Source organism: Perognathus longimembris, chromosome 11 (genome assembly GCF_023159225.1).
Source record: "Perognathus longimembris pacificus isolate PPM17 chromosome 11, ASM2315922v1, whole genome shotgun sequence".
In the NCBI taxonomy this organism is placed as follows: domain Eukaryota; kingdom Metazoa; phylum Chordata; class Mammalia; order Rodentia; family Heteromyidae; genus Perognathus; species Perognathus longimembris.
In genome coordinates this window covers 24,833,263-24,853,421 of record NC_063171.1, presented here as the reverse complement: position 1 = coordinate 24,853,421, position 20,159 = coordinate 24,833,263, and the positions used below count along the sequence as shown (strand labels likewise).

At 38.4% G+C, this 20,159-nt stretch overlaps 1 protein-coding gene across 2 annotated transcripts in view; it reads left to right on the top strand.

Moving 5' to 3' along the window:
* Pappa2 (pappalysin 2) overlaps positions 1 to 20,159 on the top strand; it is a 233,811-nt gene that overhangs the window by 133,660 nt on the left and 79,992 nt on the right. For both annotated transcript variants that reach the window (XM_048356418.1, XM_048356419.1), the window contains exons 13-14: positions 204 to 339; positions 515 to 722. In XM_048356418.1, coding sequence (XP_048212375.1) covers positions 204 to 339; positions 515 to 722 — 344 coding nt within the window. The remainder of the gene's footprint in view (positions 1 to 203; positions 340 to 514; positions 723 to 20,159) is intronic.

Genomic DNA, 20,159 nt, shown 5'->3' with positions numbered 1-20,159 from the left:
GGCCAAGCAAGATTATGAGGCCCTGAGTTCAAACTCCAGGACTGACATGCATACATCACACACACACACACACACACACACACACACACACACACACACACGAAGGAATCATAGAAAGCTATCTGGGCGTTTAGATCTAGGATAGCATATACCTCAATTGCCTGTAGACATAATGATTTATCCATGCATGTGCTTATGCCTAGGTGTGTTTCAATAGGCCAGGACTTGCCACAGCAGTTTTCATTTTCATGGCATCTGATGGTCTGGCATCTGGGGAACATCAGCGGCCAACAGTGACCCTTTACCTGGGTGACGTCAATGGAGGAAACCACTCTCTTGGTGAGTATGAGAATTATATCTTTACAGCCATTAGATGATAATCTACTTTATCTCTGATATTGTTTGGAGAGGTGCCTACATCACACAGTATAGTAGATAAAATGAATACTAACATGTAAACATGGTTCTGGATGAATACCTCTAAAATATTATCCATGTCCTTGTGCCTCTCCAGGAACCCATGAACTGTCATGCCAGCATAATCCACTGGTTATTAATGTGACCCATCATGCAAATACCCTCTTCCACCAAACCACATCTGTGCTGCTAAATCTCTCATCCCCATTGGTGGGCATCTCAGCGGTGGCTCTAAGGACATTAGGGGGTGTCAGTCCTACAGCTCCCAGCAACTGCATTTCAGAGCAAGATCATCAGGGACAGAGGTACGAAGTCTCCCCTCTTCCTTTCCTCCTTATTTTTTCTTGTAGCTATGATATCATGTTAGTTGTTAGGTAAGTAATATGTATTTAATTATTAACTGAAAATATGGACAGATGGTTAGGACCAGGTGTTGATAGCTCATGCCTATAATCCAAACTACTCAGGAGACTGAGATCTGAGGATAATAGTTGGAAACCAGTCAGGGCAGAAAAGTCCCTGTGAAACTTTTATCTCAAATTAACACTCTAAAACCAGAAGTGGTGCTGTGGCTCAATTGGTAGAGTGCTAGCCTTGAACACACAGAGGCTCAGTGACAGTGCCCAGGCCCCAAGCTCAAGCCTCACAATTGACAAAAAAAAACACCAAACAAACAAACAAACAAAAAAAAACAACAGTCTTAGGAAGCAAGCAAACAACTTGTAGAAGCACCATTGAATATTTTATTTTTCTCTTCTTTTCTTAGCTGTGCATAATTTTATATAAATATTTAACATCCTTACAAGGCCTTAACATCTTTTTTACATAAAACCAATGACTTCAAACCAACATTGTTATATAAACTGCCAAAAATCCTCTGCCAAAAACTCAATGTTCTCTGAGAAATGTATATTTTTCCACTTGTTCCCACCTGGACAGTGTATAGAGCAAATTTAACAATTTGGTAAGTCATGTCATATATCCACTTAGGATTACATGTGGAAATAGAGAATATTTTAACTACATGTGTCTTTCTTTGGACATTTGTGACTGTTATCATCTAAGCAGATAAAGGTCCCTTGTCTAGCTAGAAGGTTGGTATGCCTAAGACTGGACATGGGGAGCAGTCCAAACCCAACAGTATGTGCCACACCTCAAGTATAATCATTCTAAGAAGGGTTTAATCAAGTGCGTAGGACCAAAGTAGCAGGGTTTATTATCTCAGGGAGGGAGATGAGACTACCATCTTATTACAGGTTGTCAGGAATGTGATCACAAAAGCTTAGTTATACCAGAAAATATGCCAGAGACTCAGCTTTGAGAGGAATGTGGAGATAGTGCTGTTAGAGAATACTAAGTATCTCTTGCTACACCAAAAATGATTCTAAATTTAGTGATTTAACACAACAAATATTACCTCAGAGTTCTTATGGGTGATGCATCTAGATGAATCTTGGCTGAGTGCCTTAGGCTTAGGGTCTCTTCTGAAGTTTCAGTCAAGCTGGTAATCAAGTGTGCAGTTACTTCAAGACTAAAGAGGAGTTGCAGAATTTCCTGCTAAGCGTATCAGTGTGATTGTTGGTAGCGTCAGAAAATCCACACCCAAGTTCACCCACATAGCTGTTGGTAGTGAGCATGCTCACATAGTTGTGGCTTAATTCCCTGCCATGTGGACCTCTCCATATGCTAGTCAAGCATATCATACAAGACAGCTAATGATCCAAGGTGAAAAGAGAACCAGAAAGTGTGAAGACACAATAGACTTCCCAAAAGGGAAACCACACAATCTTTTTATAATAGAATGTTTATAGAGATAGTAGCTTATTATTTCTGGCATATTCCCCTCATGCCATATGAGTATTTATCCAAAAGAGTATATATATATATATATATATAGGTATATATAAACGTATATATGGGTATGGATATATATATATATATATATATATATATATATATTCCAAGTGCTTTGCAGAGGGCCTGGCACATCATTAGATAACAGAAACTATGTGTTGAAGGGCAGATGTTGACTTCACCTTTAAAGTTAGAACAGAACTGAACAAGAAAACCAACAAAGTAGAAGTGATAGCCTCTCTAGCTGTGAGGGATAAGAATTTCCCTCACCATCAGATCACAGTTGTGAAATTTCAACCAAGAAATTGATTAATTGTGAGCACTGCCGCGAGTTCTTCACTTGTTTTCATGTGGCGCTGTGGGAAAACAAGTTTTACATGCATGCATGCAAACCAGTGGAAATAGGATATGATTCTCCAGTTTACAGAGTAGATCTGGAATGCAGAAGTATTTCCAAACCACATGTGATTGACAGGAGCCATGCAAATTGCTTTTTCCTTCTCAGCTAGCAGATTGGTACAATATAGTAAAATTGTATACACAGGAAACCTAGTAAATCTCCTATATTTTGTCAGGAATATATTTTAAATCACAATCTTTATGGATTTTTCAAAAATAGGAGTCTTTTTACAGTCCTGTGGCAGTCACAGTTTTATATGTAGATGTACTATAATATGAAACCCTCATATTCTGGGCATAGTGAAAGAAATTTCTGACTCCTTACCCCTTTTGACCTGAATTCCATTAATACTTCCACAGACAAGAGATCTGACAGATGTCTAGTGGTCACTGTATTATTCATTTTGTCTTTAACTCTTGATGACCATTGGCTTGTCTTTCTACAGTGTACCTTTAACAAGTTTGGTCCACAGAATCTCAGCAGAAAGTTACTAAATGCAACTCTAACTCTCCAGTGTTATCTACAACGTTTAACTTACTTAGACCAAGTAATTGCTTTTGCTTCCTACTGAAATATCAATAGGCAAATATCAATATGGAAACTATTGCCAAAACCAAACCTAAATCTGGCCCTCAGAGTCATGCTGGATTTCCTTCTAACTACAAGAAAAAAAATGTATGTGAGGTAAATTAGAAAACATCCTTGGATAACAAACCATATGCTTGTTGTAGTCTGGGAAACAAACAACACATCAACTAAGGAACAGGGTTATACTTAAAGAGAAGTGGGGAACAAATCATTGTTTCCTCATCCACTGCCCCTTGGGAGGTTTTTAAGTGAATAGTGATTTCATTCCTTTACGGTGGAAAACTGAGTCATAGTCAAGATGTAGGAAGAAGAAAAAGGGTTTGGATTGAACCATTTTGAGACAGTCAGACTCTGTATCTAACCCAAGGCAGAGCTAATTAAGAAGTGTGACTGGGCAGGGAATGTGGCTTAGTGGTAGAGTGTTGCCTAGCATGCATGAAGCCCTGGGTTCGATTACTCAGTGCCGCATAAACAGAAAAAGCCAGAAGTGGTGCTGTGGCTCAAGTGGTAGAGTTCTAGCCTTGAGCAAAAGAAGCCAAAGATAGTGCTCAGGCCGAGTTCAAGCCCCAGGACAAGAAAGAAAGAAAGAAAGAGAGAAAGAGAGAAAGAGAGAGAGAGAGAAAGAAAGAGAAAGAAAGAAAGAAAGAAAGAAAGAAAGAAAGAAAGAAAGAAAGAAAGAAAGAAAGAAAGAAAGAAAGAAAGAAAGAAAGAAAGAAAGTGACCTGAGAAATAGGTCATAGATGGCAGTGGACTTAGAAGCAAAGCAAGGAAGACAAGAAGGAAAGGGGGAAGATGCATTCCTTTCTCTGTGATGTATCTCTTAGTCTTGTTTCTCATTCTGTTATAATGGATTCCTGATTTTTGACTCTTCAAAATTAATCTACTGATTATTAGTTGGGGAAATCAAGTTTAGTTTTCTTGGTTTGGGTCATGTGTGGTCAATACAAGCTCAGATCATTCTCACTCTCCCATGGGTTTGAGCCCTGTTTGCTCTCGAGGAAGGTCCTGCACAGCCTGCCATAGCATCAGCACATGGTGGACCTCAGCTTTCCTAGGACTGTGTTGATGACTCAAGGAAGTGAAGCTATCCTTTCAGTTCCTGAAATGGGATTCAGAATGTGTCTGAGAAAGAATCCAGGCACATATGTTAATTTGCAGACAATAAAGACTCTTTATTTCCAACTTTGGAAACTCACGAGGTCAATCTGGAAAGAAGTTACTAGTAAGACATGAATTGTTGGGAGGGATTTTGTTCTTTCAGACACAAGGATAGGGTATAAGTATTTATTGTAACATCTATAACACTATGTGATGGCATATCCACACAATATCTCTTACAAGATTTCTGGAGCTAGAATACATTGTCCAATTCTCCAGTACATGAATTGGTGGCAGTGGTGGAAACTTTCAAATGCTACTGCTTTATGGCATTTGTGTTTCCCTTTCTATTTAGCTAGACTTTTTTCTAACTGCTTTATAAAAGGTGAAAATGTGGTATAAACCTTCCAATCAATTGTGCTTCTGTCAGTTCTTTCTTGCATTTCCAACAGTTTCTGCCTTTTCTAATTTGACATTATATAATTAGGTGTATAACTTTTTGTGACTGGTCTTTATTAGGATCATACCTCTTGCCAAACCTTTTTTGCCTTTTTCAATGCTTTTGGCTTAGAATTCAGCTTCATCTGGAATTAAAATTTCCATCCTGCTTCCCTTTTGTTTGTATTTGTATGATAAATATTTGCCTCTTTCATTTTCAACGTTTCTTTATCTTCAGTGCCAATGAGCCCAGGGCATATTGCTTCACAGCACTGTTTACAAAGACTAGTAGTGCCATATAAAACTATTCCAAGATTTTATTCTGAAAACTTATCTCACGAAACTTAAGTATCTAAAATCCTTCAGGACTCCATAGTAATTTTGCCTTTGAGATTTTGTCATGTTATATTATGTAACTGTTGATATGGGTAAAAAGAGTGTGGTGCTAATGGGAGTAACGGACAGAGACTAGATCTCTGACTAAGATAACACAGCATTCATTTTATCTGGTATTTACAGGGACCAGTGAATGAAGAATGAAGCTAGGATTAAAAGGAGAAAAAAAAAGAGTTACCTGTTTTTTTCCTTTAGTATGGTTCTGTTCTTGTTTTCTCTTTCAGAAAAGGAAAAATATGCTTGCAAAATCTGCAGAGATTCTTGCTATCATTCTTGGTTTTTTTAAAATGATTTTGATTGCTTTTAATTTTTGTATTGTCAAAATTTAAGCTGGAAGTAGGGAGTACTTTACTTTAAAGGTTTCTTATGAGCTTAACTGAGAGCAATATGTTCTTCTGGCTGAAGCAACATTCTGGGCAGTTGCTACCCACTTCTCTTTATTTTTCATGCCTCTCCTTTTCAATCATATCTACCCTTATCACTGTCACTGTAATATACTGGATCTGGGTTTTGAATAAAAGTTATCATTTACCACTGCGCTATTCCAAAGCACTTGTTTTTGTTAGCTGTTCACAGTCAACTAAAGGTGATGAATAGCTAGTTCAATTGTGATGCCATACAGTATTTGCATACCATTTCCCATTGGCAAGGAGCTTAGCCCAAAGCACTGCCGAATTGATCCCCAGATCCCATATTTGAGAATTTTTGTTCCATACTTTTCTCAATAGCATTCTCTATCAATTGGGGCTAAGTCAGGTCACCATAATTAGAACATTGAATATTTAATATAAATTAGTATTAATTTAGCAACAGGGATTAACTGCTAAGGAATAAAGATGATCCCATTGAATGAATGGTAAATAAAGGGAGCAATCATTACTTTAGGGAAGGGATGGAAGCTTATCCAAGGAAGTAACAAATGTGGAAAGGCTCCAACCCCAAAGGTACTATTCAGTTCCCATTGGAGAGGATAAGGCTGTGACACACAATGTAGAGACGTTTGCTGGAATCAAAAAATGATGCTTGCGATCTTTAGCCAATCCTTGGGCATTGCTCTTAGCAGCTGATTCTGAAACTACATCTTAGGGATGGGACTTGCTGGAAAGCAACCATTGGGTGCTGCTAGATCTTCTTGGGAGTATATTTCCCAGGCACTGATGAACTTTGATGAGAAGCATCCACTTAGGTCCACTCCAACTTATTGGAATGCCAGCTAGGTTGGGTGAAACTTACTGAGATGTGCAGAGTATTGTCACCACTTATTTGGTGATGAGCACCAGTGGTCTGTCCCTCACATGGCTGTACATGAAGCACTGGGGAAGCAAGAAGAGAGCACATAGGCAGGAAAGGGTCATTCTCCTTCATCCTGCACCATCTATCCCTCTTTTTGAAAAAGAAGGGCGTCATACTAGCTGGCTAAAGAGAAATGTTTACATGGCCCAGTTCTAGTATCCAAGCAGGACATGGCCTTGGAGCTGAGGAGTAGTAAGTTGATAAGTAGCAGAGACTGCCTTTTATTCAAGATGGAATTTATGTTCTTGACTATTTTTAATGTAACATCTAAACAGACTGAGCTAACTAGAAATGTGTAATTCCTTCTTTTAAGGATTTGAACTTATTTTAAGTCCAAGGCAGACATAAAGTATAAATACCTCATTAGATTATTTAGTATAAGCATACATTGTTATTGAAATGGAAAACAAATAACAGATACTCATAAATTTAAGTTTCTTGTGAGTGCTGACTGAGGTTGACCTTAAAGTAGAGCTTATCAAGGCCAAATATTCTAATACAAAACTGAATAGTATACTTAGTGTTCCAAATAAATATCTATGTGGGATCCCAAGCTTTTTTTTTGTCTTCTCTCTATACCTTTATGCATGCTTTGATCCTTATTTTTTACCATTGTGGATACTTGAGAATTGATTTTTCTTGTAACAACTTTTATCTGTTATAGTGGATGTGTCTGTACACATTATGAAAACATTGCTTTATTTTATTTCAAGTAAAAGAAAACCACCTTGAGCTCATTTCTAGTAACTTTGAAAAGTTTAATGTAAATTTATCTATAAATCAAATTACTCTATATGGTACTCTTATCTGGGTATACAAAGACAGTAGACTATTGACTATCCAAGGAGATATTTAAGTGCCTCAAAATGCCAGGCATCACAACTAAGAAAATGGAAACTCACAGATTCACCCTATTTTAGATTAACAAAACTACAACTAGAATCAATGAGATTCATTTCATGTATCTCATTTCATTTCGTGTGTTTATGTGTGTGTGTGTGTGTGTGTATGGATGTATATATACACACATATATGTATATATGTGTAGTAAAGATGATGATTGAGGCAATTTATTTCTAATTAGGAAATATTTTATTGCAACAATGGAAAACTGTTTCAAAAACATGTTCATGTCTGCCATCTTTTAAGATATTCAACTACCCTCCCTACCTTCTATTTGGTTTAGTATAATAAGAGTTGAACTGGCTTATAATCAAAGTGTACCTGCATCTTAGATTCAGTGCTTTAATGAGTTATACCTTTAAAGAAGAGGCTACATGTATTATGAGTTGGAAATATTTGATGGGGTGGGTTATAAAGAATGTACTCTTTTATTGGCTTGTATTAGTTATAGAAGGGGGAATTTCATGGTTACATCTCCACACATTTATACTATGGCCCAAACAATCTCATGCCCTTTATCAAAATCTCTGTCCCCGTCTTTCTAAAAATTGTCTCTCCAACAAGTTTCCTTGTTTCATTTTCAATGTTGCAAGTAATCGATTTTAATAGCATCCTTTTATCCTTTCCACCAGCACAATCCCTCTCTCTAGTCCCCACTCACTCATTTATAGCTTCTATTTCTCTCCTTCCTTCTACTTCTATTGATTATCAGTGTTTGTTTCTTTATGATGACCCTATATATACTTGCAATGTAATATCAAGTTATTTATCCTTCATGTGAAGAACAAAATTATGACTATACATTGGACTACTGCAGAAAGTTATGACATATACAATACAGTGCAGGGTACTCTAGGAATATTGGAATTACTGGGAGAAGATAAGGTTTGGTCTAGGTTCTGTGAGACCTTGACTCACATGAAAATTATCTTCCTTCTTTTTTATGGCTTATAATTTATTATTATTTATTTTCTTTTTATTTAATTTCATTGCCAAGGTGATGTACAGAGGGGTTACAGTTACACACGTAAAGTAGTGAGTACATTTCTTGTCATACTTGTTACACTCTCCCTCATTTTTCTCCTACATTCCCTCCCACCAAGCTGTGCCCTCCACCCCGATTATACAGTTAATTTCCAACATATTGTTTTTTGAGTATGGCTATTGCATTGGTTTGCCCTTTATCGTTTGTCTCACCATTTTGATGTTAAGTTAAGTGAGCCAGACCCAAAGAAACACAGATTCCATGGTTTCCCTCGTTGGTAGCAATTAGTAAATGTCTAGGATAGTCCTAGCAGAGGATCACAGTAACTCAATAGCTATGTACATATGATCATATAAGATGATGCTAAGTGAAATGAACTCTAAAATATGGAAACAAGAGGTTCTATATTCTTGCTGTTATTTCTAATGTACTATGCAATTTTTTTTCTTTCCTATGGTTTATCCTCTGTTGTTACTGTATTTGATTTGGGTACATATTCCTTCTTAAGACAAAATCTGATTAAAAATATTCTATGAGAAGTGTAGAAAATACAGGAAGAGAAATTTTGAAGCCTGGTTGTGTATGGGTTATTTTTCTATTCATGTGTAATGGCATTACAAATGTAGCATCTTAAACCAATGTATTTTGAATCTTCTGACAGACATGTAGGCAAGGTTTGCTGGGTCCAGTTGGAGGCACTGATGAGGTGTCAGCCAGGAATAGGTTTTCATTTGACATTCTGACTGGGGAAGAAGACTTCCAAGTTCACTTGGGTGTTAGAATTTGGTTCCAAATCACTGTCAAACTGCATCTCAGTTTCCTGCTAACATCCTTGCCATATATCCTTCTCTGTTGAGTACCTTATGCCTGGCATCTAGTTTCATAGCCAGAGACCAACTGTCAATCTCTAAGCAAGAAGGTCGTACAATATTTTAAAAAAAACAAAAAACATTACATAGGAGGAACATCTTGTCAGTTAGCTAGAAAAAAGTCACTTTCCCAACCACATTCAAGTTGAGGGGGCTTCAAGGGCATGGATTCTGAGAAGGAAAGGTCAGATCCCAATATAATAGCTTAGGCTATGTGAATGTGTACATAACCCATGGAGTTATAAGCATAGAACTGTGTCTGTCTCATATCATGATCTATCCATATACCACAGTGATGAAATACAACCTACTCACAGCTGGGGCAACAAACAACAGAAGAAAAAGTAGCACACAGTTACAAATCATAATGTAAAGTAATGATTCCAAGGGAAAAGCCTTCCCATAGGAATTCCCCAGATGTTGGTTGGTGAATTGTCTAGGCCATCACACCTTAGAAACTGTCCTTTTAAACTCTATTATCCAGATACCATCCATCTTAAGAAAGGTCTCTTTCCAGGAATTATGTACATCTCATTTCCTTTATTGCTTAGCATGCTCCAGAGCCACCTTCCCCATGGCTCAACTGAGATGATTATCATGTTCATCAAAGTGATATTTAATCAGTAATATCAGGTTGCTTTCCCTTATAAAATTGTAAAATCATCCTCAAAATTCAAAAATAGAAATGTTTTAGTCATTATCTGTATTTTGATTCTCTTCATAATGATAAATGAGAATGTTTCACATTTATGCCAAGCAATCTTTTGGATAAAGGTTAATGTAATGTGCATTGAACTAGAAAATTAATTTTTTAAATGATTTCACTTTTTAAATGGTTGTGCATTTCAAAAGAGTGCTGTTATTAGTAGCAAAGATTTTATTCTTTTAAAGCCATTTTAGGTTGACAACACAACTGAGTGTAGAGCTGTCCCATATGCTTCCTGCCTTCACACATGGGTGGCTTTCCTTATTATCAATATCCCCATCATAATGGCATATTTGTTGCAGTCAGTGAACTTAAACTTAAATTTCCAACTACATGTGTGTAATTAATATTCTTGCCATATATGGTTAACTATGCTGGTACAAACAAGAGATTCAGACTGGGCACCAGTGGCTCCCTCCAGCCTGTCATTCTAACTTCACAGAAGGCTGAGGACCTGGAAAATTACTGTGTGAAGCCAATGTAGGTAGAGAAGTATATGAGACTCAATTACTAATTAGTAAAAAGTCAGGCTGGAGGCATGGCTTAAATGATAGAGTGCCAGCTATAAGAAAGCCAAGAGAGGGGCTGGGAATATGGCCTAGTGGCAAGAGTGCTTGCCTCCTACACATGAAGCTATCGGTTCAATTCCCCAGCACCACATACATGGAAAACAGCCAGAAGGGGCGCTGTGGCTCAGGTGGCAGAGTGCTAGCCTTGAGCAGGAAGAAGCCAGGGACAGGGGCTGGGGATATGGCCTAGTGGCAAGAGTGCTTGCCTTGTATACATGAGGCCCTGGGTTCAATTCCCCAGCACCACATATACAGAAAACGGCCAGAAGTGGCGCTGTGGCTCAAGTGGCAGAGTGCTAGCCTTGAGCAAAAAAAAGAAGCCAGGGACAGTGCTCAGGCCCTGAGTCAAAGGCCCAGGACTGGCCAAAAAAAAAAAAGAAAGCCAAGAGAGAGTTGGAGGCCCAGAGTTCAAATACAGGTACCAAAAACAAAACAAAATCACAATAACAACTAAAACAAACAGGAATGTAGGCAGGTAGTTTTTCTAAGAAAAGGAACAATCAGTATGTAATATATATTTGGTTTGGTGAGAATGCCTCAGGCTCCACAGGTTGAGACTTGCTATTTATCATGGTTTCTTAACCTAATTTACCCAGTCACTTGGTGTTTTCATATCCCCTGTCAATGGCACCTTTGTGCTAGTTACCCAAAGGAAATTTTAAACCTAGAAAGCTGTTCTTGAAAAAATGATAGGTCTGCTACTTGAAGTGATAAGTTATTTATTACCTTTCATTGTTCACAGAGAATTCTCTCTAGAATTATGATTCAGCTTGGGCATAGAAGACAGTGGTAAAAATGAAAGCAATTTTTCCACACATTTCATTTTACTGCTCTACTAGTCTCCAGAGAATTTCTAGGAGGGAGGGCTTTGTTTTCTCTTCAGGAGACAAGGGGGTTCAGGTGTGAAAATATTTCTTCTTGAAGGATTTAGGGCTGGGTGACAGAGCTGCTGAACTCCAGGGTGGGCAAGCTAAAATAGGTCATTACCCTAGCTTGCTGTCCTTATTGTGATCAGTTTGGGGGTCCATCTCACTAACTATCATTATTCCCCAGAATTTGTCTGCTCCTTTGTCAATTTATATTGTGCTTTGAATATGTGAAGATCAGATTTGAAATGCCAGCTCTTTTCCTTCTTGGTATGCCTAGTTCAGATCCCAGTATTTTGCCAGACCTCTCCTTCTGCTCATCTTACATACAATTTTCAGATTACTTCCCTTTTTGTTGGCCTCATGGAAGGAAGAGCTCCCTTCTCTCTTTTGCTTAGGGCTTGTAGATTCAAACTTTTGCTTATTCTTTGGCTCTTCACTTTTTACTTCTAGCAGAGATTTTCTTTTGAATGTTCTAGAGTGATGGGAAATGTTCTTCCTTGATGCTGGGAAAGGCACTATAGAAATGAACTATGTATTACATTTCTACTCATTTGATTATCTTCTTCCCCAGAGCAGTTTAGCAAATTAACATTGAAGCTGTTTTAGTTTTGCCCAGTTTCTTTTGAGCAAGGAAAGAATTATAGCTGTTCAATTGTTCCCTCGGTTTCTTGCCCAACTTTCTTTTCCCAGAATGATTTACCCATAAAATCAGAGGGAATCAGGAGAACCCAGTAGAGAAGATTTTTATTCCCCTGGCCAGTGGACAACAGGTCTGCATTAGGAGACACACTAAGCCGTTTTGAGTCTCTTTGACTGACTTATCCCATAGCAATATACAGGGGAAAAAAATTTAAAAATGGACATCGTCTCATTTGAAACTTATTGGAATGTGGTAAAGACTATTTAGAATAGCTTTGATCAAAACTAAAGCACTGACATATCTGAGATTGTTCTTAGTGGGACACATTCTGAGAGCTAGTTCACCGACAGCTTATAGTCAAATTAGCAATTGGTATACCAGTTTAGGGAGACCTGGGGCTAGAATCTGACCGTAAAGAATCATCTTCTTTCAAAGCAATATGTTTGAAACAGTGTCTCCCCAGTGAGTAACCACAGTATCATAGATATTACCAATAGCAAGTATTTATATAAAAGCTTGATAACCTTTAAGAGTCTCTTTAAAACAGTAAAGACCCATATGCTAGTGGTGAACATATTTTATGTCTTTATCAACTAGATATACCAAAGGTATTTGCCCATGGACACTTACATTTCACACAAATAGATCAAGGTCCTATTTAAATGTAGTCTGAAGTTTGGGAGAAAATGGGAAATGGATAAACAGTGCTGAATAAAATATGAATTAAAAAATGCCAGTTTAAGGCTAGCAGTTTCAGTTTGGTCTGTTCTCATGAAAGATGGTGCAGATGGAGAAAACACAGAAAACAAAACCAAGCCAATATTTCTAGCATTTTGTCATTTTTCCAGCCCACCAAATGGGCAGACCCTATTGATAGATTTGACCATAGCTCCATTTGGAATGGCCAGTGTCTACATCCCTCGCTCGTATTACTTTAAGCTATAATATCTAATCCTACCACATGACTTCAATACTATCCTCTTCTTTGTTGAGCTTCATTTCTCTATGAGAAGGTTGTTCTTAATGTTTCAGGGCTATAAAGTGCTAGGAAGAGCAAAACAACAGAAGCCAATAATATTCCAAATCTGATCCCAACCAAGTGATGGCAAATTCTGGACTTAGTAGATCATGAAAGCAAGACGTTCTGGTGGGGGAGGGGGGCACCAGGAAGTTATTAAGGAAAAAATCCCCAAATGGCCTAGCATACGTTGTTGTTCCACTACTGCATGTGAATTTGAGAGCTATGGAAGGTACTGGCACAAGATCTCCATTTACCTTTAGCTAGAGTTTAGACCACAAATAAGTCACGCTCCCCAGCCTTCCTTCCTGATAGTGCCATTCTAGGAGGAACAAAGTCAGAAACTTATACCTGTTAAATTTCATCAGTGTTGTTACTTAGTGCCACATGTTTTACAATTCCCCAGGGTCAGTCTGTGAATGTGGCAGTGGCAGAGGCAGAAGTGTCACTCCTGAATTCATTGTTTCATTGGAACCCAGAGATGACTCATAGGCATGGGAGTCTGAGGGGGAGGGGGAGTCAACAGTGGAGTCCTTGGGGGGCAGGGGGCTCCAGTGGTGATTACATATTAGGAAATACCTCTCCTGAAGACAGCTATTGCCTTTGGAAATTAGAGATATGTGCATGGAGATTGTGTTTGTCATTTCACAAGGGTGATTCTGCTTCCTTGGGCAAGTACTAGGAAGCACAATCTCTGTGTGGTAAGACAGTAACTGAATTACATTGCTCTTTCTCTGGTATTCCACATCTTTTTTAAAACATGAAAATGATAAATTTTGAAATTTGATGAGGCATGGCTTTTGAAATGGAGCACTTTGGGCTGTTTCTCTTTAAAATGGCAGGGGCCTTTGGATGGGACTTCTGGTGTTACTGCCAGGCATGGTAAAAAAAAAAAAATAATAATAATGATGATGACCTATGCCCAGAATTAGAAATGAGCCAAGTGAATTACCCAGGACTGGGGCCACCAATGTCCAGTCTTGAACTTAAAAATAAGTAATGTAAGTCACATTCTAGGGAGAGAATGACATGCCCCAACAGAGTTATGGTAGAGTCCAACTGTGGGCTGTGACGTAAATAAATGATCAGGGATAACTTCCACTTTCCTAGGGAGGCAGGAACAGAAGGGTGCAGGCATCTGTTATTTATCTGCATTGTAAAGGAATAATCAGAATGATCACAGAGATCCTATCTTCTTCACGTGAGAATAAAATCTTGGGGAGAACAAATTGAATCAAGTTTTCCTTCGTAATTGGTTTGATCCTTCAAAGTACCATCATTGGTTTGTCCAAGACGATTGTTAGCAATGTATTTAACATTTAATCTAGCTCCTGTCCTGCAAAGCAGAGACGAAGCTTGTGGAGATGGAGAGCCAAAGTGAGGACTGCTTAGAATGGTTTTGAGGAATAGCAACCTTCTCTGAGAATGAATGCTGTTATTACTACATTAGGTTTTGCAGTTAGTAGTAGAAAGATTAATGAGAGCTCTGTCTCTGCCAATCCATTCTGCACTCTGTACATCCTCCTCTGTGACCAAATCCAGAGAATGCATTCCTTCTGAACTTACTCCTGCTTCTATTAATAGGAATCAACAAAATGGAGGGAAATCTGATCCCACTTTTTTATTATTTAGCCACAACAGAGCTATTCTAGAGAAACCACTGGGGTTGCTATTTAGTCAATGGTGATACTTTTAAGATAAAGGTCTTGGAGTATTTTGTTCAACTAAGCAACTGAAAAATTGAGACATTAAGTAAAAGATTTATATTGGGCAAGAGAGATTATGAGAGAGTCTTTCTTGAGTTCCCTGCCACATCCTGTCTGTTCACAGGTTTTCTGTACTCCCACCCCAATACCACCATCACTTCATCTGTGAAATTCAACACCATGTTAAAGCTGGAAAGGACTTTTCATAGAACCGAGTTTAGCCCTGTCATTTTTAAAATTTGTGGATGGAGGGCCAGAATGGTTGAAAGACTTGCCCAAGGTCATAGAGGTCAATAGGAGCAAGCCAAGACAAGAACTAATGTCACATGGTTGTTGTCTCCTGCTTTCTCCATCATACCAGGCGATTTCTTGAAAAGTGTGGTAGAGATCCCAGCCAGGAAGTTTCCTTTTCACTAAACTAAAGTCTAAGAAAAACAAAATAAATCTCTGTCAGACATATCTGAACAACCTGGGAGGGTGGGATATTGACTTAAGAAACATTTAGTTGCTGATATGATCCTGCTTTTGAATTTGGGCCAAAGATTAGTAAATCTTTGTTTTTATGTTTACTTAGTGCTTAGTGCTGTAGGAAGAGCTGGAATATTCCATTATTTCTCTGGGACTCAGTTTTCTTTCTAAACTGAGGAAATTTGGGTTACATTGTCTTTCAAGTCCATTTCAGTTTTACCAGTCTTCTATTATTAAATATCTTCCCTACCTCCCATTTTCACCATAAGAAATGGGGTGGTTGGGCCATAAACTTTTCTCAACTCTTACATGAGAGACTCAAGAATTTCAGTTTTGACTCGCTGAGTCTGGAATACTGACTTAGCCTCCTGAGGTTTGGCCAAGGTGGCCCAGAGCCTCAGAGGTAATGTAGACCAAAGCTTCAGGGAAGCTGGAAGGGAAACAGCTTGGATTCCACCCCCACCCCCTCTTTTCAGGAGCTACCCAGCTTCTCAAATGTGAACTTGGGCTGTAAGTGATGCCAACCTCCCCACAGTGGCCTCAAGGAATGGAAAACTAATAAGGTGTGCTTGGTTTGGCATCTTCTGGGGGTCAGCTTTTGATGAGTTTGTTAGTGAATTTGCCAGTCTACCTGTAGAGAATGACATTTGTCATCTGGTGCCAGCCTTAACCTGCTTTTCACTTGCCATGGAAACCCTAGGAAGACTTGAGAGTCTGACTGTAAGTCTATCTTTAGACAGAGATCTTGATTCCTGTCAATACTGAGATTTTTGTTGTTCTTGTTGTTCTGCAGTATTAAGATTTAAACTGAGAACTTGGCACTTGTTAGAACTTTTCACTTTACCAGTTGAGAGACATCAGCTACTTAGAGTTTTCTTTAATTTTCAAAGTCTTGTTCTTTGCTGCACTGGCCTAACCTTTGATTCTCCCATTTATGCTTCCTTAATAGCTAGAATAGCATGGACCTAATTTGGTAATGGTTGAAATTGAGTCTAGAGGATTTTTTGCTTTGCCTCAGTGGTTCTCTTAACACCAGCCTCCCAAGTAACTAAGATTATAGGCATGAGCCATAAGACATGGTTTTATTGGCCAAATTTGTTAGTGAGAATTTAAGAGGACTACGTATGCTGAATTTGATTCTTTTAACAGTGATGGGTTAACTAGTGCTATATTCATAATTTTAGATACCTTTCTCTGTATTCTTTCTATAAAGCCTCAGAAAGAACTTTATAGGACATCTCTTTGCTCTTCACATAGCCTACTCACACAGTAAGTCAAGTCAAATGTAATGATAAAAACTTTCCCTGAAGGAATCATGAATTTAAGTAACACATTATTTCTTTTCTCTTTTCAAAGCATTGCTATATCTGATCTTAGTACCCTGGATACTGTATATACATGTATCAGAACTAGGAAAGTTAAAGGGAATAGCAAAATGGAGAGACAAAGGATAAAAAGACAAACCTTTCCAAAAGCAATACTTACAAAACCATTTGGTATAAACCAACTGTATAACTCATGAAGTGGAGTGGGGAAGGAGGAGGAGGAAGGCAGGGGGAAAATGAGGAAGGAGGTAACAAGTTGAACAAGAAATGTACTCACTGCCTTACACATGAAACTATAACCCCTCTGTACTTCACTTTAAAAATGAATGAATAAATAAATATGAATGAATAAATAAAATAAATAAACAAATAAATAAATAAAACAGAGAGGTATGTTTTGTGCTTTGAACTTACCCCTGCGGTTTCTACATAATTTTTAGTTAATATATTAAACTTTAATGATAAAGCAGTGAGACCCATTTCCCTTTTTAGAGACAAGCTTTTAATAGCTGTAAAGTTCATTCATATATTTTTGAGGTTACATATATCCAGATCTTTAATGAGCTGGATTTCTCTTCTAGTAAGTATATAAGACTTTGATACTTGAAAACATCATAGATACTAGCATCCCATCACAAAAGTCCCCAGAGAATAAAGCTTGAGCAACTACAGTGTTTGCAAAAGCTATATAAATGTGTCTCATATAGCTCTGGTGAAGAAAGCCTCACTCATGGAACCATGCCCATAGAAGTTTCTGAAATCCAGGCATAATTTGCATGCCCAACCAGCCAAGGAGAAAACACATCGTTATTTATTGTAAGATATTGTTAAGATGTGAAGGGAATAGGGAACCGGAAACTTAATTCATTTAAGAGGAGGTAAAATACAAGTGCAATTCTGCACTTAAGTGCCCTTTAAGAAAAAGAAAATAGAAAACTAACAACAACAACAGACATCCTGCCTGGCTCTATGGCTCACACCTGTAATCCTTAGCTAGTGAGGAGGCTGAGATCTGAGGATAGCAGTTCAAGCCAGCCTGAGCAGGAAAAAATCAATGAGACCCTAGTCTCCAATTAACCACCAGAAAACTAGAAGTGGTGCTGTGGGTCAAAGTGGCAGAATACTAGCCTTGAGGAAAAAACAGTCAGGCATAGAGCCCAGGCCGGAGTTCAACCTCCATGAACACCACCACTACCAATAACAAAACAATATCCTATGACTTTGCAGTAGGAACTAGAAGAAAGAGAATAGAGGATTCAAAGAGAGAGAGCAAACCTAGAATATTGGTTGGTGGCCTTCTCTGTATGTGATTCCAAAGGACCTCCTGACTTAAAACTTCATCACATAAGCAATTCAACCCTTTGGCTTGAAATGTTGTCACTTGTTAAAATGGAAATATCTGTGAATCCTATCTGATTGGCAGGAGCTGAGAATGGCTGGAAGGGTGAGGAGATTTTGCAAAAACAAATGGAGGAAGTGCATTTATCAGGGCATTTTGCAGGTAGCAACATTTGAACAAATATTTCTACTTTGTAATGCTATACTTTAATATAAAACTGCTTAAAACTAAGATGAATGAATAAATACCCCCTGCTTGTGCCTGCCTACCTCTAAATCTGAGATCCTTGGTTCACATGGCTGATAATGCTTGCTTCTGAGCTGGACAGAAAGCAGTAGAAGGGCAACCTAGGAAGACAACCCTAATCTGGTCCTGGAAATTGAGAGGACCTGATATCCAGCCTGAGAATTTTTCTCTGGCTCACTGTGTGGTCCTCTATCTAGTTTCCAGATGACTTTAGTTTCCTCATACATTAGATGAAGATAAACACCTAACCTCCTGCCTCTCTGGGGGCATTGTGAGGTGTCATTTCTGCCACTTTCATTTACTTTATGAAAAAGACCATAGGAATACTTTCTTAGAGGAATTGTAAGGTGAATGATTTGTACTGCTAACATTATTTTTACATGTTTAGAACTTGCATAGAGTTAGGAACAATGAGAGAATAATAGGAAGATGGAATAGAAGAGAACACAATATACTCATTCTGGAAGCAGCCTTTGTAGTGCAAAAGAAACACAAAATTGGGTTTAGGGTTGGGGTGCAAGGGAAAGAAGTCTACAATTGGTACCAGATGCCACCAGAAACTAACGACCTGACAAACACCGTCCTCATAAAACAAATTCCTTAAAAAAGGAAGCAAATGGAAATATAAGCTAGTGAAAGAATTTGTAGCCACTGCCCTAAAACCATTTCTCACTTCATAAATAGGACTTTGGTTCCTCCTCTATCTTTCTCACTCTCTTTTTCTCTGGCCTTAGTCAAACTTCATGCCACTTTCCTCTCCTATGTACTTCTGTCTTGCTCTTTCCCTGCTATCAATATTGATGGACTTTTCCCATCCTTGGAGGCTTCAGTGCAGCTTAGCACCTCATCCATGGGAGAGAGCTCCTGCAGTGTTTGTTTTCTGTCTTATCACAGCATGTGTTTGTCCTCAGCAACTATGTGGATTAATTAGATGAAGTCACTAAAAACAGCACATTCTCTTTCACGGGAATTACTTGGTAATCATTTGATATGAAGCAGAGTGTTAATGACTTGGTTTTCTGGTGCTTCCCATTCAACTTGATGAAAATACTGTATTTTGGGCATAACAGTCATTAGTATCTATGGAGTTCAGAGTTCTTTGCATCACTAAAGACTTACATTCCTTCCATACTTTATACCCAATAATAAACATTTGATTTGGGGAAATATGCTGACTCATAAGAGCCCTCTCTCCCTCCACTCATATCTCTCTCCCTTCATCAGGTCCCATGATTGATACTGTACCATCACAAGGAAAAGCTAGAACATAAAGGAGTAAAAAAGATTCCTCCTGGGCTGGTAATATGGCCTAGTAATAAAGTGCTCACCTCGTATACCTGAAGCCCTGGGTTTGATTCCTCAGCACCACATAAATAGAAAAAGCCGGAAGTGGTGCTGTGGCTCAAGTGGGAAACTGCTAGCCTTGAGCAAAAAGAAGCCAGGGACAGGGCTCAGGCCCAGAGTTCAAGCCCAGGACTGGCAAAAAACAAAACAAAACCAAAAAAATTCCTCCATATCACTTACCTCCAATGCTTACATTCTCTACCTGTCAAGTATGTATATGGTCTCCCTTATAGGGAATGATTAGCACAGGTGTCGGCAAGTCACAGCAGAGGATCACAAGAGCCCAATAGCTATACCCTTATGAACACATAAGATGACGCTAAGTGAAATGAACTCCATGTTATGGAAATGACTGTTATATCACAGTTGTAACTACTTTCAATGTGCCATGTGTAACTGTAGCTTCTATTACTGATGATCTTCTTGTATCACCTTCCTGTGGTTGTACCTACACTATCTCTGTATCTTATCAGAGTATATTGGAAACTGTGTATACTGGTATTAGAACTAGGAAATTGAAAGGGAATACCAAAATCGAGAGACACAGGGTAAAAAAAGACAAACAACTACAAAAGCAATACTTGCAAAACTGTTTGCTGTAAATGAACTGAACAACTCAAAGCGGGGTGGGGGTGGGAAGGGAAAGGGGGAGAGGGGAGGGGGGAGGGACAAGGTAACAAACAGTACA